General features: G+C 44.1%; 1 protein-coding gene across 1 annotated transcript in view; it reads right to left on the bottom strand.

Moving 5' to 3' along the window:
* LOC140739842 (microtubule-associated serine/threonine-protein kinase 3-like) overlaps positions 1–7,978 on the bottom strand; it is an 86,651-nt gene extending 78,673 nt beyond the window's left edge. Inside the window, exon 1 of the mRNA XM_073068436.1 lies at positions 7,869–7,978. Within this exon, the coding sequence (XP_072924537.1) occupies positions 7,869–7,907 (39 nt within the window). The 5' untranslated portion in view covers positions 7,908–7,978. The remainder of the gene's footprint in view (positions 1–7,868) is intronic.
* Positions 7,979–26,971: the final 18,993 nt, after the last annotated feature.

Consider the following 26,971-nt stretch of genomic DNA (forward strand, 5'->3'; position numbering starts at 1 on the left):
AAGGCCTGTTTGGAGTGAAACTGGAAAGGATGATTTTAATAGTGGGGGAATAAAGGTCAGGAGGGCACAGCTTCAGAATACAAGGATGTTCCTTTAGAACAGAGAGGAAGAGGAATTTCTTTAGTCAAAGGATGATGCATCTATGGAATTCATTCCAGACAGCTGTGGAAGCTAAGTCATTGGGTATATTTAAACCAGATGTTGATATTTTCTTGATTAGTAAGTGTATTATAGGTTACAGGGAGAAGGCAGAAGAATTGGATTGAGACATTAGTGAATCAGCCATGATTGAATGGCGGAGCATACTCAATGGGTCAAATACCTAATCCTGCTCCTGTGTCTTCTGGTCTTAAAATCCTACTTCTAGATTATCTGATGAAGAAACATTCTCTTCTCTTCCACCTTCTTCAGATTCCTCAGGATTTTATATGTTTCAATCAAGGACTCTCTCAGTACTAAATTCCAATGGATGGAAGCCAAGATTGTCCAATCTTTCTTCATAAATAGACAGTCTAATACAAGTTCAGGAAACCTTTGTCAAAAGTTGAGTTTATTGACAAATGTACAAGTACATGTATGCATAGAGTCATAGAAGAAGACAGCACAGCAATAGGCCCTTTGGCCCATCTAGTCCATGCCGAACCATTTACACTGCCTACTCCCATTGACCTGTACTGAGACCATAGCCCTCCATACTCTTACAATCCATGCATCTATCCAAACTTCGCTTAAACATTGAAATCGAACTCACATGTGCCACGTGCTGGCAGCTCGTTACACACTCTCACGACTCCCTGAATGAAAAAGTTTCCCCTCTTGTTCCTCTTAAACTTTTCACCTTTCACCCTTAACCCATGACCTCTGGTGCAATGCAAAACATTCTTGTAGTGTCACAAGCACATAGTATGCTATAAGTAGCATTCAAAAGAAAAACATAAATTAAGCACAGATATACAAGAAAGAATACAATTGTGACAAAAAAAGAATCAATTTTAATGTAAGGTGATCAAAGTGGTTGAGTGTTGTTGAACTGTAGTGATTAGGGTTGTGCTAATTAGTTCAAGAACTGAATGGTCGAAAGGAAGTATCTTGTTCTTCAACCTAGTGGTGTGAGTCTTCTGGTTTTTATACCTTTTGCCAGATGGTAGCTATGAAAAACATGGCATGGGCAAGATAGGATCTTTGATGATGGATTTTGCCTTCTTGAAGCAGCACCAATACTGCCAATGCATACTTCCTTAAGTAAGGAGGCCACTACTATACATATTACTTTAGATGTGCTGGTACTCATGAACTATGTAACGGAAGCATAAACTCCCTACTTTTGTATTCACTTGCCTTATCAGTAAATTTAGCAATAAATTTATTGCTAAATTTATTTAGCAATAAATAAACTTATTTATTTATTGATTTACTGACAGTGATAGAAATAATTTTACTGATAGTGTAGATTACCAGGATGCCACTGGGACTTGAGTTACTGGGAAAGGCTGAATAGTTTTGGGCTTTATTTCCTGGTGTGCAGGAGACTGAGGGGAGATCTTATAGAGGTATATAAAATAATAATGAGTACAAATGGGGTGAATGCAGGCTTTTTCTATGGAGTGAGACTAGAACTAGAGGTCGTAGATTTGGGGTGAAAGGCGAAATATCTATGGAGAATCTGAGGGGGATCCTCTTCACTCAGAGGGAGCTGGGAGTGTGAAACGAGCTGCCAGTGGAAGTAGTGGATGTGGGTCTATTTGTGACATTTAAGAGTAGTTTGGATAGAAACATGGATAAGACAGTCATGGTGGAGTGGGGGGTCGGTGGCTATGGTCCATGTTCTGGTAGATGGGAATAGGCAGATGACCAGGCTGGCATGGACTAGGTGGGCTGGTGGGATGCTTTTTCTGTGCAGTCACGTTCTATGAACAATAATATCCTGTAAAAATTTCCTAATTATTTCCAGTACCTTTGTACTACAACGTCCAGGTGTTTCTGCATCTCAGAGTCTCTTGGTATTTACATTATATAATTTCTTTTTAGTTTTTCTGCCAAAGCAGACAATGTTATATTTCCCACATTATATTCAATTTTCCCTGCTTCCAAACCTTGTGTTGCCAGCCTGGTGCCACGACTAAGGAGCGAGGGTTGATGAGGAATGGAATGGAAGGGGAGGGGAAAGAGCTAATTGATCTCATCTCCCTTAGGAGCCATTGATGCAGATATGATACAAGGGGTTCGACTGAAAGAATCTGAGCAGCTAGGGTCCAAATTAAATAAGATCAGTGACCAGAATATATGCTTCATGGGTTGTTTTCAGTGACTGGATCACTAGCACCACCACTGGGAAAAGGGATAGCTGTTGGGATAGGCTTGAAATGGTTTGGGACCTGTGCCCTAAATATTTGAATAATTAGGACCACAGATAAGATTTAAACTAAGTGGTTGGCGGAGGATTCTGATGGGAGGAAATTTAAAAAGTTAAAGAGAAAGGACAAGGTGTTAGTGAAATAAGGTGCACAGTAGCATAGCAGTTAGCACAATTGCTTCACAGCGCCAGCGATTACCAATCAGGGTTCGATTCCCACCACTGTTTGTAAGGAGTTTGTACATTCTCCCCATGACTGCGTGGGTTTGCTCCAGCTACTCCAGATTCCTCCCACATCCCAAACACGTAGGGTTAGGGTTAGTAAGTTGTGGGTATGCTACGTTGGTGTCAGAAATGTGGCATCGCTTACAGGCTGTCCCCCCAGCGCACGCCTCCTTGATTGGATTTAATGCAAATGTCGCATTCCCTATACGTTCCTATGATTCTATGTACATGTGGCATATAACGCTAATCTTTTTCTCTCTTCCAATTTTGCAATATAAGTATTAATCAGCAATTAGTGTCAGAGCATGGGGAAATGGTTCAAAGAGAAAATTGAAGACTCTATCTGAAAGTATGCAGCATTTCTAACAAGATAAGTGAATCAGGCACAAATAGAAATACAGCCCACCCCCTGGTAACAAAGGAGTTACAGAAATTCTTAGGTCAATTTTTGTAAGTCAGAAAGTATGCAAAAGTCGCTTACTATGATAACCATATTAAGCAATGTATTGAGTGGTTATCATAAACACTGATAAGAAAAAATGATTACTGAAAGTGGAGAGGAAACTAATTCTGCCTTTTATAGGAATGAGTGTATGTACAGTACATACACTCAGTGGCTATTTTATTGGTTACCACTTGAAGAAAATAAAGTGGCCACTGAGTGTATATTCGTGATCTTCTGCTGCTATAGCTCATTCACTTCGAGGTTTGATGTGTTCTGAGTTCAGCGATGCTCTTCTGCACACCACTGTTGTGACGGGTGGTTAACTGAATTATTGTTGCCTTCCTGTCAGCTAGAACTAGTTTGGTCATTCTTCTCTCGTTAATAAGGTGTTTTCACCCAGTGCCGCGCGCTGGGTGATTTTTTTTTTGTTTCGCACCATTCTCTGTAAGCTCTAGAGACTGATGTGCTTGAAAATACACACGAGAGGGCATAGTTTTAAGGTGCTTGGAAGTAGGTACAAAGGAGATGTCAGGGGTAAGGTTTTTACGCAGAGAGTGGTGAGTGCGTGGAATGGGCTGCCGGCAGCGGTGGTGGAGGCAGAAATGATAGGGTCTTTCAAGAGACTCCTGGATGGCTACATGGATCTTAGAAAAATAGAGGGCTGTGGGTAAGCCTAGGTAGTTCTAAGGTAGGGACATGTTCGGCACAGCTTTGTGGGCCGAAGGGCCTGTATTATGCTGTATGTTTTCTATGTTTCTATCAGCAGTTTCTGAGATACTCAAACCACCCTGTATGGCACCAACAATCATTCCCTGGTCAAAGTCACTTAGATCACATTTCTTCCCCATTCTGATGTTTGGTCTGAACAACAAACAACAAATTCATGGCAGATGCAATTTAATGTGGATAAATGTGAGGTTATCCACTTTGGTTGCAAAAACAGGAAAACAGATTATTATCTGAACGGTGGCCGATTAGGAAAAGGAGAGGTGCAACAAGATCTGGGTGTCATTGTACACCAGTCATTGAAGGTGGGCATGCAGGTACAGCAGGCGGTGAAAAAGGCAAATGGTATGTTGGCATTCATAGCAAAAGGATTTGAGTACAGGAGCAGGGAGGTTCTACTGCAGTTGTACAAGGCCTTGGTGAGACCGCACCTAGAATATTGTGTGCAGTTTTGGTCCCCTAATCTGAGGAAAGACATTCTTGCCATAGAGGGAGTACAGAGAAGGTTCACCAGATTGCTTCCTGGGATGGCAGGACTTTCATATGAAGAAAGACTGGATCGACTGGGCTTATACTCACTGGAATTTAGAAGATTGAGGGGGGATCTTATTGAAACGTATAAAATTCTAAAGGGATTGGACAGGCTAGATGCAGAAAGATTGTTTCCGATGTTGGGGAAGTCCAGAACGAGGGGTCACAGTTTAAGGATAAAGGGGAAGCCTTTTAGGACCAAGATGAGGAAAAACTTCTTCACACAGAGAGTGGTGAGTCTGTGGAATTCTCTGCCATAGGAAACAGTTGAGGCCGGTTCATTGGCTATATTTAAGAAGAAGTTAGATATGGCCCTTGTGGCTAAAGGGATCAGGGGGTATGGAGAGAAAGCAGGTACAGGGTTCTGAGTTGGATGATCAGCCATGATCATACTGAATGGTGGTGCAAGTTCGAAGGACCGAATGGCCTACTCCTGCACCTATTTTCTATGTTTCTATGACCCTCTTGACCATGTCTGCCTGCTTTTATGTATTGAATTGCTGTCACGTGATTGGCAGATTAAATATTTGCCTTCAAGGGCCTTCAGAAGATGATAATCAAAATATGGTAGAATTGTAAGTTAAATTGAGAGTGTCTTTTTTCAATTGCAAATGAAGGTCTTAATTCTGAATGAAACAAATCACAAGAAAATGAGCCATGAATTAGCTATTGAAGTGGCTAACATTTAAAGAATTGATGTCTTAAAAGGGCATGATTACAGCTGATATATGTCCTTATAAGATATGAAAATTCAGCATGGAAGTGGCCTAGCTATGGCTGTCATAATAAATTAAATATAGCATTAGATCAAAGGAAAATACATAATGTTGCCTGTGGGTTGGGAACATTTCGGAATTCAGCAAAGGAGATGCAAAGCATTGATAAAGGGGAAAGCAGAGTATAAAAGATGGCTACAAGAGACATAAAAACAGATTGTATACACTTTGATAGTGTTGCAAAATGGGGACGATTAGCTAAAATTAATGTGGGTACCTTAATGCAAGAGAAAGAAGAAATTATAATGAGAAATAAAGAAATTTTATAAAGGAATAAAGCAATGGCAGAGAAATGTTAAAAATATATTTGCATTCATCTTCTTGGAAGAAGTCAATAAAAATCTCACAGGAATATCAGATGATTACGGGCTTAAGGTGAATGGGCAACTAAGTAAGTTACCATTAGTTAAAAAAAACTCTTGTTAATCACTTTTTAGATTTAAAATCCTTTGGATGTGAAGACCTGCTTCCTGGTGTTTGAAGGGGATTGTATGCATTGATTGTCATCTGCTGCAATTCTAAAGCGGGCCTTACTTGACTGGGAGATAGCAAAAATGACTCCATTACGTAAGAAAGGAGCAAGAGAGAATAATGAGAACCACCAAGCTGTTGGCTGTCATAACTAGCACAGAAAACACTGGAATCTATTATTAAAGAATTGGTAATAGAAGACTTAGATAATGATAGGACTGTGAGAGTTATTACGGCATTCAGTATTTGTGTGAATTGTGGACTGGTCGACAGACAGAATAATGAGATAGATTTAAAAGGCAGCTGTCAGGTTGGGAGACTCTGGCCAGTGACATAGCAGAGACTGGTGCTGGTGTCCCAGAGGTAGGGAATCTATGTCAATGTCTTGGATGAGAAGATCAAGTGTAATATATCCTATGTTGAGAATATGAAAGTACGGTAGGTGGCAGAGTAGAGTGAGGAGGAAGCAGAGACGCCTCAAGTTAAGTGCAAGGATGTGGCAGATGGCAGATACTGTCGAAGAATATGAAGCCATTCTCATTGGTGGAAAAAAAACAGAATCTTAGCGTGACCTTGAGAAGTTTTGGTGCACAGAGGAATGGGCATTCTTGTGCACAGATCACTGAAAGTTAACATGCAGGTACAGCAGCAATGAGAAAAGTAAATGGTGCTCCTTGTTGCAAAAGAATTTGAGTACAAGAGTAGAAATGCCCTGATTCATTTCTATAAGGTCCCTACTGAGGCAGCACCTGGAATATTGCCTGCAGTTCTGCAGTCCCTTGCTAAGGAAGGATATACACTCAGTGGCCATTTTATCAGGTACACCTGTACACCTGCTCATTAATGCAAATGTCTAATCAGCCAATCATGTGTCAGTAACTGGTTGCATAAAAGCTTGCAAACATGATTAAGAGGTTCGGTTGTTGTTCAGATCAAACATCAGAATGGGGAAGTAACGTTCTCAAAGTAACTTTGTTGGTGCCCCAGGGGTGGTTTGAGTATCTCAGAAACTGCTTATCTCCTGGGATTTTCATGCACAACAGTTTGTAGAGTTTACAGAGCATGGTGCAAAAAGCAAAGCAAAACATCGTAGGTGTACAAGATGATGAGAGGCATTGATCGTGTGGATAGTCAGAGGCTTTTCCCCAGGGCTGAAATGGCTAACACGAGAGGGCACAGTTTTAAGGTGCTTGGAAGTAGGTACAAAGAAGATGTCGGGGTAAGTTTTTTTACGCAGGGAGTGCTGAGTGTGTGGAATGGGCTGCCAGCGACGGTGGTGGAGGCGGATACAATAGGGTCTTTTAACAGATTCCTGGACAGGTACATGGAGCTTAGAAAAATAGAGGGCTGTGGGTAGGTAAGCCCAGGTAATTTCTAAAGTAAGTACATGTTCGGCGCAGCATTGTGGGCCGAAGAGCCTGTATTGTGCTGTAGTTTTTCTATGTTTCTATCCAGTGAGCGGCAGTTCTGTGGGCAAACTCCTTGTTAATGGGAGAGGTCAGAGGAGAACGGCCAGACTGGTTCAAGCTGACAGGAAGGCGACAGTAACTCAAATAATCACACATTAAAACAGTGGTGCGCGGGAGAGCATTTCTGAACGCAGAGCACGTTGAACCTTGGAGGGGATGGGCTGCAGCTGCAGAAGGCCACGGGCATTCGCTCAGTGGCCGCTGTACTGGGTACAGGAGGTATTGGGTACAGGAGGTACGTAATAAAGTGGCCACTGAGTGGATTCCCCGGCAATGGTGATTAAACTAACTCAGCTTTTAAGAAGCGTCTGGACTAGTATTTGAACCGCCAAGCCACAGAATGCGAGTAAACAGGATTAGTGTGGACGGGTGCAATTGTTAGCATGAGTGCGATGGGCTTAAGGACCTGTTTCTGTATTGTCTGGCTCTGTGAATATCTTTTCTTGAGTCTGGAAGATTGAGAGTTAACCTCATTGAAAATAAAACATTCTAGCGGAAGCAAACTGGGTGGATGCTCCCGCAATATCTCCCCTTGCTGAAGTGTCGAGAGCCAGGAAGGAATCTCCAACGAAGCAGGCAGCCGTTCAGTACATGAGAAGAAATGTCCCGTTCCGGAGGAGTTGCCTACTGGTGAACCGAGGAGGCAAAGACGCTGATAATGTTCACGTAGGCGGCGGAGTTTTGGACTTTAAAGGAATGAAGCGATGAATGTTTGGCGCAGGAAAGTGGTTCTGAGGTAAAACGATTGAATAGCAGCACAGAGAGGACGGGCTCAATGGCCTCATCCTGCTACCGCTCTTTTATGCCCCTGCATTGTGTTGATGGCATTAGTCGCAGGGGAGAGCTGCTTGTTTCCTATCCCCTTCGCTTACCTGCAGTCCACGCCGTCTCAAGATGTTTGACTCATCCATCAGCAGTCCCGCTCTCCCGCTGTCGCGGTCCTGAGTGCGCGGAGAGATGCTCTCTCCCCTCCCCGTGCAAACAATGAATGGAAGAATTGCTCGCACCGGATCCTGCCGGTCTGCATCAGCCGACGGCTTCGGCTGGGAGGAAGAGCCGGCTTGTCTGTTGGCGGCGGCGGCGGCGGCTGGGCGCAGTGGTGGGTGAGCGGTGCGCCCTTGCACGGATTCCCTCACGGACAAAGCAGCAAACTGAGTTTCAGGCAGTGCCCACTGATTACCGACCTCTAGGGGTGGATCCCGCGATCGATGGTCCAACCCACTCTACAACATACAGCCGCCGACTAGCGCATCCCGTTGGACGGCTGCCCGCCTCAGTTCCCGAGCCTGAAGGAGATTCCCAGCGGAGGGGCAAAGTGGAGCCGCAAGAGGCTGCAGATGCTGGAACCGGGAGGAGCTCAGCAGGTCAAGCAGAATCTGTAAAGGGAAGTGGACAGTCAGTGTTTCGGACCCTTCACCTGACCATAGGTGATGCTTGCCCTGCAGAGTTCCTCCAGCGTTTTGTGTGTTGCTCCAGATTCCCAGCATTATGCCAGCTCAATCCCTGGCATTCTGAGGATGGGGACAGTGGTCCAGAGAGGAAGAGGGTGAGTGACTCGCTCACCTTCCGAGGTGGACTATAGAGGCTGAATAATGACCCAGTTTCGCTCTAGTTCAATGGGATGTGAGATGGTTCAATGGGACCATTGTGGGACCTGCAGCCAGACACAGGTGCTTGAAGGGGTAGGTGGATGAGTAATAAACTCTTCTCGGGCTTCCAGCCAGGTACAGGTATCGATTATAACTGCCGTTTCATTGACCAACTTTGCCATCTTCATCAGGGATGATGCCTGGGCATGGTGGATGTATAGTTTGTGGAATGGTGTGCATCTGAGGTTTACACTTGTATTCTCAATGGGGATTCCAGGCCCCTGTACCTTCCCAAATGCAGTCATGAACAGGGATCCTGCTAGTGGGTGGAATTGTTCCACCTTATCAAGCTTTCTTCATCAAAATCCTTTAACCTTGCCCTTTGTTCCTTCACCTCCCCCCACCGTAGCCCCTCCTCTTGAAATAAAGTGTCCATTACAGGGGTCTGGTGTTGGGCTTGAGTATAATTTGGGTCCTGGTCTTGGACACAGACATTGGTTCTCTTACACTGCTAGTGGATTTGTAGAAGTTTATGGAGATGGCATTGGTAGTATCCCCAATGAGGCACTTGTTGCATGAAATCCATATGTCAGCGGCAGATAGTAGAGCAGGAATTACTGTTGCTGGTAAGTCATGAGATTTGTGCCAATGCTGAGATCTTGCTCATTAAACATCCATTTCCTCAGATGGCCAAAGGCTGATAGCTACTGCCACTGAAGACAGTGATGAACTTCTCCCTCCTCTGGGAGATGACTCCTGAGATATGGAAATGGTCCACATTCTCCAGAACTTCCCTGTGGACCCTTTTGGCAGCTTTGGACAGTGGAACAGAGTGATACAAGACCTCTGTTTGAAGACATGGAATTTATTCTTCTCATTTGCTTCAGTGATGTTTTGGAAACTAAGCCACAGTCTGGACGCAGTTTCGACTCACTGAGAGTATACAAGGGTTAAAAAGCAACGCACTGGGGCATACAGTGAACACTAGGAGAACACCTGGTCAATTGTTGGCAATGAACTGGAACAAGTATTGGGCTACAGGTGTGTGGGTGTCATACTGAGGACATCGGATACATATTGAGCATAAGGTATATGAGGAGTAAACTGGGATATTCTGTACATCCCCGTGCATCAATTCACATGAACATCGATTTCTCTAATTTTTGGCAACCACTTTCCCTGTCATTTTATGCCCCATCACCCCATCTCTTTCTCTCTCCCCGCAGAATGATCTGGCCATCACCCACATATTCCTGCCTGCAGTTCTCCTCCTAACCTCATTTCCTTTATTCTATGGTCCTCAATCTTCCATCAATCACCTCCCAGCTTCTTGCATCGTTCCAAATCTTCCCCTCCCTCACCAGCCCATTAACCCCCTTCATCTGGATCTGCCATCACCCGCCAGCGCTGGTTCCACCCTGCCCCTTCCTTTTTATACTATCTCCCCGCTTTCTTTCCACTCCTGGGGAACGGTCATTTCCCTTCATAGATGCTGTCTGACCCACTGAGTTCCTCCAGCACTGTGTGTTGCTCCAAATTTCCAGCGGATGCATTCTGCCTTGTGTCATGTGTTTCCATACATCTAGTATCTTTGTCTTTCCTGGTAGTAGGAGTTACTTGTGTTGCTGATGGTGTAGTTTTGGTGATTTTATAACTGGTAGATGTGAGCCATATTCAGTTAATCAGTCTCATTAGGCTTGTTCTCAATGTAAAATACTCATGTCCCTACTGTAAACATTCTGATAAGCTCTAGAGACCTCACTGCAAACATTATTTCACACACTTCCATGATATACCCTATATCCCTCACTGTGATACTCTGCTCTCTAACCCCCTCACTGTAGCACTCTCCTCTCACTAACACTCCTCACTGTAGCACTCTCCTCTCACTAACACCCCTCACTGTAGCACTCTCACTAACACCCCTCACTGTAGCATTCTCCTCTCACTAACACTCCTCACTGTAGCATTCTCCTCTCACTAACACCCCTTACTGTAGCATTCTCCTCTCACTAACACTCCTCACTGTAGCACTCTCCTCTCACTAACACCCCTCACTGTAGCACTCTCACTAACACCCCTCACTGTAGCATTCTCCTCTCACTAACACTCCTCACTGTAGCATTCTCCTCTCACTAACACTCCTCACTGTAGCACTCTCCTCTCACTAACACTCCTCACTGTAGCACTCTCCTCTCACTAACACCCCTCACTGTAGCACTCTCCTCTCACTAACACTCCTCACTGTAGCACTCTCACTAACACCCCTCACTGTAGCACTCTCCTCTCACTAACACCCCTCACTGTAGCACTCTCCTCTCACTAACACTCCTCACTGTAGCACTCTCCTCTCACTAACACCCCTCACTGTAGCATTCTCCTCTCACTAACACCCCTCACTGTAGCACTCTCCTCTCACTAACACTCCTCACTGTAGCACTCTCACTAACACCCCTCACTGTAGCACTCTCCTCTCACTAACACCCCTCACTGTAGCACTCTCCTCTCACTAACACTCCTCACTGTAGCACTCTCCTCTCACTAACACCCCTCACTGTAGCATTCTCCTCTCACTAACACTCCTCACTGTAGCATTCTCCTCTCACTAACACTCCTCACTGTAGCACTCTCCTCTCACTAACACCCCTCACAGTAGCACTCTCCTCTCACTAACACCCCTCACTGTAGCATTCTCCTCTCACTAACACCCCTCACTGTAGCACTCTCCTCTCACTAACACTCCTCACTGTAGCATTCTCCTCTCACTAACACCCCTCACTGTAGCATTCTCCTCTCACTAACCCCCTCACTGTAGCACTCTCCTCTCACTAACACCCCTCACTGTAGCATTCTCCTCTCACTAACACTCCTCACTGTAGCATTCTCCTCTCACTAACACCCCTCACTGTAGCATTCTCCTCTCACTAACACTCCTCACTGTAGCACTCTCCTCTCACTAACACCCCTCACTGTAGCATTCTCCTCTCACTAACACCCCTCACAGTAATACTCTGCTCTCTTGAACTCTGCTCATTGTAACAGTCAGCGATCACTAGCACACCACACTACAACACTCTGTTCTAACACCCCTCAGTAACAATTAGTTCTTTCTAACACCCCTCACTGCAACACTCTGCTCTCTCTAACACCTCCCACTGTAACACTGCACTCTCCCTAACATTCCGCACTGTGACACTCCACACTCTTTAACATTCTGCACCGTAACACTCTGCTCTGTTCAACAGCCCTCGGTGTAGCACTGCACTTTCTTCAACACCCCTCAGTGTAACACTGAGCTCTCTCTAATACCCCTGTGCCCCAGCACTCTGTGCCTCTCTTTCCTGGGCCTGTGTGTCTTGGAATGCCTGCTTTGTCCTCACAGCTGGACCAGAGCCAATTGCCTGCCGGTGCCAGCACTGGAACTGATTGAGATGCAGGAGATCTCTGTGTGACACTATGCTTTTCAAGTCCGGCTAAACAGTCGCGTCTCTGTACCCGCTCCCCACACAGCCTCTGTACCCAGCTTCCTGTTCCTTGCCAGAGCCAGGCGTCAGCAATGGGAAGAAGGGCAGTCTCTCCCACCCTAACAGATACTCAGCAGCCATTTGAAGTTCACTCTTACCAGAAGCTTTAGAGGAAGAATGTCGGAGAAGAAAAAAGGCGGAATCGGGGGGAGAGAGGGAGATGGAGAGAGGAAGTGTATGAGAAGAGAGCATGGAAGTGAGGGAGAGGAAATGGGAGAGCAGGAGAGAAATAAAATGGAAAGGGGATGTGATGAGAGGAAAGAGAGGGAGGTTTGGAGGAGGTTGAAGGAGGAGGGTGAAATAGTAGGATACTTGGGAGTGTGGAGGAGCAGAGGGATCTGGGGGTACATGTCCACAGATCCCTGAAAGTTGCCTCACAGGTAGATAGGGTAGTTAAGAAAGCTTATGGGGTGTTAGCTTTCATAAGTCGAGGGATAGAGTTTAAGAGTCGCGGGGTAATGATGCAGCTCTATAAAACTCTGGTTAGGCCACACTTGGAGTACTGTGTCCAGTTCTGGTCACCTCACTATAAGAAGGATGTGGAAGTATTGGAAAGGGTACAGAAGAGACTTACCAGGATGCTGCCTGGTTTAGAGAGTATGCATTATGATCAGAGATTAAGGGAGCTAGGGCTTTACTCTCTGGAGAGAAGGAGGATGAGAGGAGACATGATAGAGGTGTACAAAATATTGTGGAATAGATAGAGTGGACAGCCAGCGCCTCTTCCCCAGGGCACCACTGCTCAGTACAAGAGGACATGGCTTTAAGGTAAGGGGTGGAAAGTTCAAGGGGGATATTAGAGGAAGGTTTTTTACTCAGAGAGTGGTTGGTGCGTGGAATGCACTGCCTGAGTCAGTAGTGGAGGCAGATAAACTAGTGAAATTTAAGAGACTACTAGACAGGTATATGGAGGAATTTAAGGTGGAGGGTTATATAGGGGTAGGGTTTAAGGGTCAGCACAACATTGTGGGCTGAAGGGCCTGTACTGTGCTGTATTGTTCTATGTTCTAAATGAGAGGGAGAGTGGGAGGGAAAGAGGAGGGTGAGGGAGGAAGGAGAATGAGGGTAGAAAGAGTGGAGAGAGTTCCCAGACAATATGGAATAATTATTTCAATGGTCATTTGGCAGAGGTCAGAGCTCAGATACTGAAGACTTGCAGGGTTGCTTATAGCGTGATGGGAATCCACTCTTTCGTGTCCTCTCTGGATCTTAAATGTCTCACTATACTCACCCCTCATTTTACTTTACTCTACAGATCCAATCCCAGATCCTTCTGTTCTACCACACTCCTCAGTGCCCTACCGTTTTCAGTGTAAGTTCTACCCTGGTTTGTCTTCCCAAAGTGCAACAGGTCATTCACATATCGGCATTAAACTCCATCTGGAATTTTTCCTCGCCTTTTTCCAGCTGGTCCAGATGCTGCTGCAAGCTTTGGTAGCCTTCTTCACTGTTCACGATGCCCACAGTCTTGTTGTCATCTGCAAAACCGCTGATATCGTTTACCACATTATCATCCAGATCGTTGATATCAATGACAAACAACAATGGACCCAGCATCAATCCCTGTGGCATTCCACTAGTCACAGGTGTCCAGTCAGAAAGGCAACCATCCACTACCAATCTCTGGCCTCTTCAGTGAAGCTAATGTCTAATCCAGTTCGCTATCTCATCCTGAAAGCCAAGTGACTGAATCTTCTTGACCAATCTCCCATGTGGGATCTTGTCAAATGCATTGCTGAAGTCCATGTAGACAACATCCACTGCCTTTCCTTCATCTACTTTACTGGTAACCTCCTCAAAAAACTTGATAATATTGGTTAGATACAACCTATCGTGCACAAATCCATGTTGTCTCTCCTTAATAAGGCCCTGTCTATTCAAATACTTATATATCCAGTCCCTTAGAATACCTTCCAATAACTTACAAACTAGTGACGTCAGGTCACCAGTATACATTTCCCAGCTTATTCTTAAACAATGGAACGTTAGCTACCCTCCAATCCTTTGGCAACTCAATCATGGCCAAGGACGTGTTGACATCGCTGAAGATCTAACCTGGGCCCAACATACTGATGCAGTTACAAAGGAGTTTGAAGAGTTTGGTATGTCACCAAAAACTCTCGCAAGTTTCTCCGGATGTACCGTGGAGAAGACTCTAGTTTGTTGCATCACTGTCTGCTATGGAGGGGTGACTGCACAGCATTGGAAAAAGTTGCAAACAGCCAGCTCCATCATGGGCACTAGCCTCCCCAACATCAAGTTCATCTGCAAAAGGCGATGCCTCAAAGACATGGCATCCATTATTAAGGACCTCCAGCAGTCAGGACGTGCCCACTTCTCATTGGTACCATCAAGGAGCGGGTACAGGAGCCTGAAGACACACATGCAATGTTTTAGGGACAACTTCTTCCCCTCTGCTATCAGGATTTCTGAATGGATAATTAACCCATGTACATTACCTTACTGCTTTTGCTCTTTTTTGCACTATTTGTTTAACTTTTTTCTACACATATTTCTTATTTTAATTTGTAATTGCTTTATTATTATGTATTGCAATGTACCGCTGCTGTAAAACAGCAAATTCCATGGCATATGCCTGTGATATTAAATCTGTTTCTGATTCTTTAAATACATCTGCCAAGACTCTTTAATTTCTGCACTCGCCTTCCTCAAGGTCTGAGGGGACACCATGTCAGATCCTGGGCATTAATCCACTCTAATTTGCCTCAAGACAGCAAGCACCTGCTCTGTGGTCCATATACTGTCCCTGGCCTCACTGTGGCTAAACTTGTTGAGCTTCCCTTGATAGCACAACCATGACCTCAATTTAAGTGCAGATGAATCAGATGAAGACAAAACAGGGGAAAGATGATGGAAGTGGGAACATTATCCTGAACCCTGTAGCCACTTCCTGTCACAATATTGGCATCAGGCATCAGGCATCCCTCACGTTGATCTCAACACATTTAGTAGTCAGATATTCACCGTGGCTGGTGTTCATCCAGTCTGTGTACCAGGAGCTCCCTCCTCTGGCCCACAACATGCATGCAACCAGTACACTTAATCCTGACCAAATTAATTTTGCTTCCATTGGTTTTCACAACAGAGAAAGGGGTCCTTCAGCCCAATGAGTCCATGCTAGCTCTTTGTACAAAAAATCTCTCCGATTAACCCCACTTTCCTTGCTCTTTCCCTGTAGCTCATAACCTGCTCTCCCCTTCAAATGTTTATCTAACGTTCCCCATTTGGGAGTTCTTATCAAACCTGCCTCCACGAACCTGTGCAGACAGTGTGCTTCAGAGTTGTCTCCTCCTCTGCCAGCTTTCCACAGTGTCACTATCCCATCTCACTCCCACACTAACAGCATCCTCATGCCACCGCTGTCCTTCTCTATCCGCTCTTACAATGGCTTGAGGGACCTGGTGGCTGATTCATCGGATCACTAAACATCAGTATCAAGTTTATTCTCATGGGCACGTGCCGTGAAATTTGTTAGTTTAGCAGCAGCGGCACAACGCAATACATGATAATAAAGAGAGAAAAGAATAAATAATTTATCAATTACAGTAAATAAAACAAATATATAAAAAGGTGCCCGAGATAGGCCAGCAATGTCACCGCTGATATCACCCACCCCCACCCTAACCCCTGCTCATGGACTCCTATCACTGATGAGACTATGCCGCATCCACGCCAGGAGTACTAGACTCAGAAACAGGTACTGCCCCCAACCTGATCAACACCTCCACCCATTAATCTACCTCACCACCCCCACCACCATCACTCCATACCCATCACCCAGCACCTCTTTATGTACACACAATCAGTCTATGTATACAACATTATGTTGTTTATATTGAAAGTGATTTTATTCTGTCCTTTATGTTTGTTATAGGCAAGTGGCCAAGTGGATAAGGTGTTGGTCTAGTGATCTGAAGGTCGCTAGTTCGAGCCTCAGCTGAGGCAGCATGTTGCATCCTTGAGCAAGGCACTTAGCCACACATTGCTCTGCAACGACACTGGTGCCAAGCTGTGTGGGTCCTAATGCCCTTCCCTTGGACAACATCGGGGGCATGGAGAGGGGAGACTTGTAGTATGGGCAACTGCAGGCCTTCCATACAACCTTGCCCAGGCCTCAGTCATCATCGAAAATCGATGGACAGCTGAAGAAGGAGTTTTTATACTGAATCAGATCCGGAGTAATGATCATTTTGTTCTCCTTTATGCTCGTGTACTGAAGAAAGACAATGAACAATCTTGAACCTTGAATTGAAATTTAGCAAGAAGACCATTCAGCCCGTCGTATTCATCCAACCCTCATTCTCCGTTGAATCGTGGGGCAATCCTGCTTGGGTGCAATTGCTCATTGCATGCAAGCCCTGCAGCCCCCTCTCTACAGCCATGCCACATCTGCACCGACACATTTCCTGCCGCGGCTGCTCCTGCACGCACTCCACATCCTCTCCCTTGTCTGCCGTCCGGCAATGGTGGGGGGGGGGGTCTCAAGTTCCAACAGCATCCTTGCAGCTTTCTCAGCACAGCTGGCGACCAACGGAATGAGTTGCAGAATCACTCGTCCTGTAACAGCTGGTTGTTAGAATGCCAGTACACAGACACCACCCATGTGCTGAGCAGGAAGAGTTTCAACCATACTCATCAGTGGGCTGAACACAGCACTGGCCACAAAGAAATCGCCGAGACACAGACATATGTCTGTGAAGCAGTGCACAGAAAATTCACAAGGATGCAGAGAAAATTACAAGGAGATTGTCGGTACTTGAGGATCTCAGTTGCAGGGAAAGGTTGAATAGGTTAGGAACTTATTCCCTGGAGCCTAAGAGAGTGAGGGGAGATCTTACAGAGATGAGATGTATCAGATGGACAATAAACAATTATGAATCTTGAACTAAAATTTAGCAATTAACATGCAGGTTTCTTCCGCTGAGGTTGGGTGAGTCTAGAACTAGAGGTCATAGGTTAAGGGTGAAAGGTGAAATATTTATGTCAAACCTGAGGGAGAACTTCTTCATTCAGAGGGTGGTGCAAGCTTCCAGTGGAAGTGATGGATGTTGGTTTAATTGCAACATTTAAGAGAAGTTTGGATGGGTGGGTGAGAGTTTGGATGAGAGGGGTATGGAAGGCTATGGGTTGGATGTGGGTAGATGGGACTGGGCAGAAAAACAGACTGGCATAGACAAGATGGGCTGAAGGGCCTGTTCCTGTGCTGTAGTGCTCTATGACTCTATAATTGATTTGAGAGCCTCCTCGTCCAGACCTCCAGGTGAAGTCAGGATGAAGAATCGATAGGATGTCCATCATGCCACAGTTGCTGACCAGAACATTTTCCTTAATTTCTTTGCTGACTGATGCTTTGCCACACTAGGGAGCAGAAATTTCCTTTACCTACACTACATTTCAAATCTCCCCTGCAGATGATGCACTAGCTTTTATCAATGGAGCTCAAAAGAGTGACTACTTCTCGAAAGGTCTATGCTTTTGGGACCCATATCTAAGAAAGGGTGTGTTGGCATTGGAAAGGGTCTAGAGGAGGTTTATGAGAATGATCCTGGGAATGAAAGGGTTAACATATGGTGATTTTGTTTTTGATGGCTCTGGGCCTGTACTCACTGGAGTTTAGAAAAATGAGGGCCATCTCATTGAATGCTATTAAATATTGAAAGACCCAGATAGTTGGTGTGGAGAGGATGTGTCTGAAGGTGGGAGAGTCTCGGACTACAGCACACAGCCTCAGAACTGAGGGATGTCCCTTCAGTATAGAAATGAGGAATTATTTCTTTTGCGATAGGGTGGTGAATCTGGGGAATTCATTTCCACAGATGGCTGTAGAGGCCAAGTTATTGGGTATATTTAAAGCAAAGTTTAATAGGTTATTGATTAGTAAGAGAGTCCAAAGTTACGGGGAGAAAGCAGGAAAATGGGGTTAGTAACATATTTAATATTTCAGTAATATTGTAAATATATTGTTTGATTACGCATTCTTAGTTTACATTATTCATTATAGGTTAAATGTGAGAAGTATGTGTGCTTTACTAAAGTAAAATAGCGTAGACACGTATCTCTCGGCTCCTGTGCTTTTCTTTTGACTATTTTCTGGGGTTACAAAACACAACAGTGGTGACAAGTAAGTTTTAAAACAAACCTGAGAGGGCTACCTACCTGCTGAAGAGTTTTTTCTTTGGAGGAGTAAGAGAGATATACGATCGTGTTTTTTAAAAAGTGCAGCATGTAGTTCTTCATGAGGGGAGAGACACAGCTGAGATAAAAAGAAAGGCTGAAAGCAGATAAAAATCATGGGTTCATAAACAGTGAGTACTGGGTGATAATAATTGTAAAGTGAAAAAAGCAGAGCTGGCTGGCTATATCGGAAAGAAAGATGCATTCGATTACACAACAGATAACTGGATAATGTATACTGAACAAATTGAGTGGCATTTTGAAGCAAAATAAACAGCCAGTGAAAAGTGAGTGGCAGTGTAACTGAGTGCAATAGTTGGGAAGGCAAACAGTTTGCTAAGAAAGTCTATATCAGTTCGTGTGGCTGAACTGACGAAATTGTCCAAGTAGTGTCAGTTCAGAGATGGGCATAATGATGTACTGAGAGATCGTTTAGTTTGTGCAATCTTACAGGAAAGCATTCAAAAACTGCTCCTAACCGAAACAGAACTTACATTTAAAAGAGCAGTTGAAATTGTTATATCAATGGAAACAGCAGCCATAGATGCAGCTTAGTTGCAGTCAGGATTGAAAGTGAGTGTGAACAGAATTGCAAGGTCTAAACAGAAAACAAGGTATAACACATACCCCACATACTCCAGACCAATGCTGGTTCAAAGGCAAAACTTGCAGAAAATGCAATAAAATAGGACACATACAAAGGGCATGTCGGACAGACAAAAATAGATGGACTGCACAGGGAAGAGAATGAGATAAAAAGTCAAGTCACAGTTTAAAAAAGAGCATTAATCTGCACGCTGTTGATGAAAAATCCGATAATGATGAAAGTGACACAGGAACGGGTAGGCGTACGATTTACAATGTGAAACCTAACAAGTGTCGAGCAGTATGGCTTACGCCAGAAATGAATGGCAAATTAATTAAAATGGAGTTGGACACCAGCTTGGGAGCTTCAGTCATTGCACAAAATGAGTTTGGATGGCATTTCAAAGATGCTGAACTGAAGCCTGCAGGTATGTGGGGCAGTACAGTGGCAGTGTTTTACGGTACCAGCAACCTGGGTACATTTCCCACTGCTGTCTGTAAGGAGTTTGTGCCTGCATTGCTTTCCTCCTAGTCCCACAGTCTAGAGATGTACCAGTTGGAAGGTTAATTGCTCATTATAAATTGTCCCATGATTAGGCTATGGTTAAATCAGAGGATGCTAGGCAGCGGCTCGAAGGGCTGAAAGTGTCTATTCCATACTGCATCTCAATAAATGAGTGAATAAATAAATAAGAAGATATCCAACTAAGAAATTATATTGGAGAAAAGATAGCTCCTGTGGGAATGACATTTGTAACAGTGAAATGCAACCAACAAGCCACATTGGGCTTGTATGTGGTAAAAGCGGGAGAGCCAGCATTCCGGGGCTGTGATTGGCTGAGACGACTACAACTTGATTGGCGATCCATCCACCGTTTGCATGCCACACCCCCTGCAAAAGAGTGAACAGAAGGAGTTAACATTTATGACTAACACGAGAGGGCACAAGTTTTAAGGTGCTTGGAAGTAGGTACAGAGGAGATGTCAGGGGTAAGGTTTTTACTCAGAGAGTGGTGACTGCGTGGAATGGGCAGCTGGCAACGGAGGTGGAGGCTGAAGCGATAGGGTCTTTTAAGAGACTTTTGGATAGGTACATGGAGCTTAGAAAAACAGAGGGCTATTGGTAACCCTAAGTAATTTCTAAGGTAAGTGCATGTTCGGCACAGTATTTTGGGCCGAAGGGCCTGTATTGTGCTGTAGATGTTCTATGTTTCTAAAATTAAGAAACGTACGGGATGATGCCACACCAGTGTTCAAGGATGCATATCAAGGGTAAAATAGCATTAAATGAAAATACCACACCCAAGTGTTACAAAGCCCATCTGGTTCATTATACCATCCATGATAAAATAGCCAGTGAGCTAAATCAGACAGAGGAAGGAATTCTTTCCAAGGATGAATGGAGCCCCTGGGCAACATCAGTGGTCTTGGTGGCCAAGAAGAATGAGTCTGCCAGGATCTGTGATGATTTTAAAGTCACTATCAACCTAATACTTAAAGTACTGTAGATCAAAACCCTCTGCCCAGCATAGGGCATATCTTTGCAAACTTTTCTGGAGGGAAATACTTCAGAAAATTGGACTTAACTGAGGCCTACCTACAGAAGAGATGGAAGAAGAATCCACAAATACTCGCAAAGGGTTTTATCACTATAATAGGCTTATTTTTGGAGTAACATATGCCCCTGCACCCTGGCAGAAATCTATGGACCAGGTGCTACAAGTCTGCTCAGGCACTCAGTGTTACCTGGATGACATCATTGTTACAAGTGAGAATGATGAGGAACATCTCAAAAATCTCAAAACTGTGTTACAAAGGTTCAAAGGTTAGAAGATTATGGTCTCAGAACACACTGCAACATGTGTGAATGCTTTAAACCAAGCATCACTTACTGTGGTCACACCATTGACACACAAGATTTACACAAGTGTGCTGAGAAAGTTCAAACAGTGGTGGATGCCGCAAGGCCGAAGCACATGTCACAGTTGTGGTCCTCTTTAGGATTTACCATCTGCTGTGACAGGTTCCTGCCAAACCTGGCCTCTGTGCTTCACCTTTGAACTCATTACTACAGGTCTGCAAGAAATGGCAAAGGACAGTGCAGTGTGAGGTGGCTTTCAAAAAGGCTAAGGGAATGGTGATGTCAGACACTGTACTCACATTTTGTGATCCACATCATCCACTGAACCTTGCATTCACTAAGATGAGTTTCAGTAAGACAAAATAGCCATGCACTGTTTGGGATGCCAACGCCTTCAGAAGATGCCAAGAGCAGTGCCTCTCCATCCCTGGGAATGGCCTGCACTGCCCTGGCAGAGGATTCATGTGGATTTAGACGGACCGTTCATGGGCACAAATTTCTTGGCAGTAGTGGATGCAGCTACAAAGTGGCCAGAAGTGTTCCCAACTGACTCCGCACACTGTGAACGGGTTGAGCAGGCTCTTCTCGAGGACTGGTGTTCCGGAACACTTTGTCAGTGAGAATGGGCCACAGTTTTTTGGGAGTCTTCATGCAGGATTCCCTAAAGGTTAATTTGCCTGTTGAATTGGTGGTGAGGAAGGCAAATGCAATGTTAGCATTCATTGCGAGAGGACTAGAATATAAAAAAACAGGGATGTAATGCTGAGGCATTATAAGGCACTAGTGAGGCCTCACTTGGAGTATTGTGAGGTGTGTTGAGCCCTTTATTTAAGAAAGGATGCGCTGACATTTGAGAGAGTTCAGAGAAGGTCCACAAGAATGGATCCAGGAATGAAAGGCTTATCACGTGAGGAGCGATTGTTGGCTCTAGGCCCTCACTCACCAGAAGAACAAGGGAGCATCTCAATGAAACCTGTTGAATGTTGAAAGGAACAAGAGAAAATTTTCAGGTGCTGGAAATCCAAGCAACACACAAAATTCTGGATGAACTCAGCAGGCCAAGCAGCATCTATTGAAAGGAGGAACCAGTTGATGTTTCGGGCTGAGACCCTTCACCGGTCCTGATGAAAGGTCTTGGCTCAAAACATAGACTGTTTATTATTTTCCACAGACGCTGCCTGGCCTGCTGAGTTCCTCCAGCATTTTGTGAATGTTGAAAGGCTTAGATAGCGTGGATAAAGGCAGGATGTTTCCTATGGTGGGGAGTCTACGACCAGAGGACACTGCCTCAGAATAGAGGGACGTCCATTTAGATCAGCGATGAGGAGGAATTTATTTAGCCTGAGAGTGGTGGATCTGTGGAATTCATTGCCACAGGCGGCTGTGGAAGCCATGTCATTGGGTTTACTTAAGGCAAAGGTTGATAGGTTCTTGATTAGTCAGGGTGTGAAAGGCTATTAGGGAGAAGGCAGGAGAATGCAGTTGAAAGGCAAATGGATCGGCCATGATGAAATAGCAAAGCAGACCCAATGGGCCAAATGGCCTACTTCAGCTCCTGTGTCTTATAGTATTATGGGACAGTCTCAGTAATTTCCTGAAAATGAATGGAACAAGGCATATTACAACTGCACCATACCACATCAATCAGTTGAGGAGCGCAATGTCAATTGTTTTGGAGAAAGATGGTCAGAACTATCAGAACCCTTCCTGCAGTCTCAGAGTCAACTCCTACAATCACCGTGGAGGAGGCCTCAGAACCTGAGATTGCTTTACAGCCATAAGTCTCCCCTGCCAAGTAGACTGATTGCCATTGTCAGGAAAGATGTTATCTCGCAAGAACACAAGAGTAAGAAATCCTCCACAGTGATTAAATCTTTAGGCCTGATTAGGACAACTTGAAATTTACTATGCTCTGGATATCTGTATAATAATTGTATTATATAATATAGATACTGTATGTATGTATATATATGTGTGTGTGTGTGTATATATATATATATGTATGTGTGTGTGTATGTGTATATATATATTTTTACACACACAGAGGAGGAGAGAGAGAGAGAGTGAGAGACTGAACTAGAGGGAAGTATATTACATGTTTGAGTTGATGTGTTCTATATTGAACTGGAGTTTCTAGCTAAGCAGGGAGGAGTGTAATGTATTTAGTATTTCAGTAATGGTGAAAAAGACTTGATAAGCCAAATGACCTAATTCTACTCCAATGCTGTACAGTCTTATGGCTTTTAAGATGCTGGAGTGAGAGGCTTCATGGTTATGGACCAAATGCAGGCAGATGGGACTAACTTGCCGGGTAACACAGTTCTCACTGATGAAGAACTTGTGTCCATGCTGTATGAATATAACTCTATGAAAGCATGAGAGAAACAACGGGACACTTCTTAATGATCACACTGAAAGGAATGCACCCCCAGCCACCAGCAAAACTATTAATAAACCAGACAGGTAAATCATGGACCTGAAACGCTGACTGTATTCCTCCCACTATGACCTCTGCCTTCTCTGTGAATGTTTCTGCATCTTTCCCTTCACACCTCCATACAGATAATCCACGAGCCAGCTATTTGGGTCTGGCTGACAGATGGCCATTGCTCCCTTTCAACTCTCCGCAGAAATATTTCTGCACTCCCTTTAAATTTCCCTGATTCACTGGGCAATTTATTGTACTTCAAAGTAACATTAAAAAATGGCAAATTAAAATTGTGTTGGGATTTTAATAGAAATAAAATAGGACAGTGCAACGCTGTATGTGACATTTGCCCCTTGGTGTTGTGCCGTCTTTTTAACCTCCACCTCAGTCAATCTAACTCTTTCCTCCTACACAGCCCATAACTGTAATGTATGGATCTATTTCCTTTAGAGCAATGTCTTCTCCCCCTTAGCACTACGTATTGATCTGTTGTCTACACATGTGCATTGTTCTCTCTCTCTCTGTCTGCAATGTGAATACATCAGTTAAAGCATCTCCCACCTGCGTGCTTTTATTTCAAGATTCAAGATTCAAGATTCAAAAACTTTATTGTCATTCTAACCGTACATCAGCTCTGCAGGGCAGAATGAGACAGCGTTTCCCAGGAGCAGTGCAATCATAACATAACAAATGCAACACTAAATAATAAACATAACAATAAATAGTAAAACACAACAGCCACATGTCAGTTAAAAACAAGTTGTAAGTGTCCAGTGCAAGTTAAAAGTGTCCAAAGCAGAGTCAGGTAGAGCAGCTATTTAGCAGCCTGACTGCCTGTGGGAGGAAGCTGTTTAGTAGCCTTGTGGTTTTAATTTTGATGCTCCTGTAACACTTACCTGATGGCAGAAGAACAAACAGTTCATGGAAAGGGTGTGAGGGGTCTTTAATGATGAATTTAATGAATTTAATCAATATGTAGTTGTGCACCGACACAACGAACTGACGATGAGTACGAACCTCAATGTCAGACAGTAACGAGATGAAATAGTGAAAGTTAAACGTACTGTTTGAAGTTAAACTTTCGTACTGAAGGCCATCACAGGTGCTAACAAAGGAACGCTTGAGTAACTGCCATCATAGTACACAGTGAAAGATGCAACTAGCAACGTTAAAATGAACATAATGTGGTGATGGCTTCAGTTGGGAAAGCTGATGAATTTGATAGTACTAATGAAGGCTGGGAGTCGTATATTGAGAGGGTTGAATGGTATTGTAACACGAACAACATGGAGGAGCAAATGAATACCCCTATACTTCTTAGCTTAATGAGCCTAAGAACGTACAGTCTCTTATGCAACTTAGTAACCCCGGAAAAGCCAGCGAGCAAGATGTTCAACGAAATTGTTACAATTTTACAAAATCCCTTGAGCCCTAAACCACTGGTAATAGCTCAGAGATTCAGATTTTACCAAAGGAACTAGTCAAAGGATGAAAGCCTTTCTGAATACATTGCAGAACTGCACAAACTTTCCCAGTACTGCAACTTTAGAGATGGACTTTCTGATGCATTAAGAGACAGGATTGTATTTGGCATGCATAGTCAAAAGCACTCAAAAGAGGCCACTGTCCGAAAGAGACCAAACCTTAGAAAGGGCATTGACCATTGCAATATTGTTAGAGGTTGATCATGGACAAGACACCTCCCAATCCTGATGCCACTCTGCAGGTCCAGAGGCGCTATCCTGAAAGAAACAGAGTGCCACCCAAAAGACTGAACGTTTAAAACTGTGAAGTTAGTTGTGACTGTTACTGTGAAAGGATGTTTATTTGGGATATGGGTTTATAAAAGGGAGATTGATTGTTTTGTACATATACAGTTTTATGTTGCATTAATCTAAAGGGGGAGGAAATGTAATGTATGGATGTATTTCTTTCAGAGCAACGCACAGACACAACAATAACACTCCATTTTTCTTTCATCCATCTGCCTGTCCAAGAGTCTCTTAAATGTTCTGAATATATCTGCCTCTAGCATCACTTCTGGCACTTAGCACTTACTGTACCACTTCCTGTGTGAGAAAACCTGTCTCTGACATCTCCCCTCTTTCCTCCACTCATAATAAAAGGATGTCTTCTGGCATTAGGCATTGTTACCTTGGGAAAATATCTCTGAGTATCCGCTCTATCTATGTCTCTTATCATCTTATACACCTCTAACAAGTAACTTCTCATCCTCCCTCGCTCTGAGTAGAAAAGCCCTAGATGTCACAACCTTTCCTCATAGTAAATGTCCTCTAATCCAGACAGCATCCTGTCAATCTCCTCTGCACCCTCTCTGAAGCTTCCACATCCTTCCTATAATGAGGCGACCAGAACAAAAAGCAGTACTTCAAGTGCACCCTAACATAACAACCAAAAGTACAAAAAATTCGCTGGTCCAGCACCACCAAAATGCCAGATTATCTGACCTTCTCTGTATTTCCTCTTTATGGAAGACTAATCTTCTCGTACGCAGCGAAAAGACGTTTCCCATATGCTGCGATTTACGTGATTGTGGGACTGTACTTTATTTTGGTTCCCTTCAGTTTCCCAGTGTTTTCCTTCTTGGGATCGATTGGCAGGTGAGTAATTGCTTTGTGAGTAAGAGGTGGGGTTGGGGATTCGGTGCTACTGTCTCTGTTTGTTTCTGCGAGTGAGGGTGCGGGGATTGTTATGTGTAGAGAATCATTGATTGTTTTCGTGGCTCTTTTTTTGCTGCGACCAAGTGGAGAAATTTTGGGGTCTACAAGTATTGTCTATTTTGTTTCTCATGCCAGTTAGCGGTGGGGGAATTGACGTCTTTCCTTTCATCAACCTCCATGGTTTTTCTGTATTTCATGACTATCCGGAGACGACAATTATCAGAGTTGGATTGTACATGCATACTTTGACAAGAAAATGAACCTTTGAGCCTTTAGATGCTGCCTGGCCTGCTGCGTTCCACCAGCATTTTGTGTGTTGTTGTTTGAATTTCCAGCATCTGCAGATTTCCTCGAGTTTGCCCGAAACATCGACTGTACTTCTCCTTATAGATGCTGCCTGGCCTGCTGCGTTCCACCAGCATTTTGTGTGTGTTGCTTGAATTTCCAGCATCTGCAGATTTCCTCGTGTTTGCCCGAAACGTCGACTGTTCTTCTCCCTATAGATGCTGCCTGGCCTGCTGCGTTCCACCAGCATTTTGTGTGTGTTGCTTTGAGCCTTTATTTTGCCTTTGCATAAAAGGGCTGAGAATTGTCAGAATCAAAATCAGGTTTATTATCACAGTCTTATAAGATGTGAAATCTGTTGTTTTGTGGCAGCAGATTGTGAAATTCTGATGTTGATTCAGTCCTCGCCTTCAAGAACTCTCTTGGTATGAGTTAGGTGCCTATTGGGTTATAAAATCCCCAAGTGTCTCTACATTTGTTAAAAAGTATAAAAGTGTGATACCTGGAAATTCTGGGCCTGTAAGAGTGTTGTGGGGGAGTTACAAAGGTGAAAGGGAGCCTGCGTGGGCCCCTCTGAAGTATCGATATAATCTCACAACCAAAACAGTTGAGTTAAATTAGAAATGCTAGTGAGGCAATCACAGCTGTGAAAAAAACAACAAATTACTTTTCCTTCTGGGGATTTACCTGTGTCTGTTCTTGGTGACATATTGACTGAGCTCTGGTGGAGAGGTCAACTGTCAAACAGGGAGACCGCTTCGCTGAGCGCCTACCAGAAAAAGCAGGATTTCCTGGAAGACATCCATTTCATTTCTACTTCCCATTCC

This window comes from Hemitrygon akajei, chromosome 16, assembly GCF_048418815.1.
Source record: "Hemitrygon akajei chromosome 16, sHemAka1.3, whole genome shotgun sequence".
Lineage (NCBI taxonomy): Eukaryota > Metazoa > Chordata > Chondrichthyes > Myliobatiformes > Dasyatidae > Hemitrygon > Hemitrygon akajei.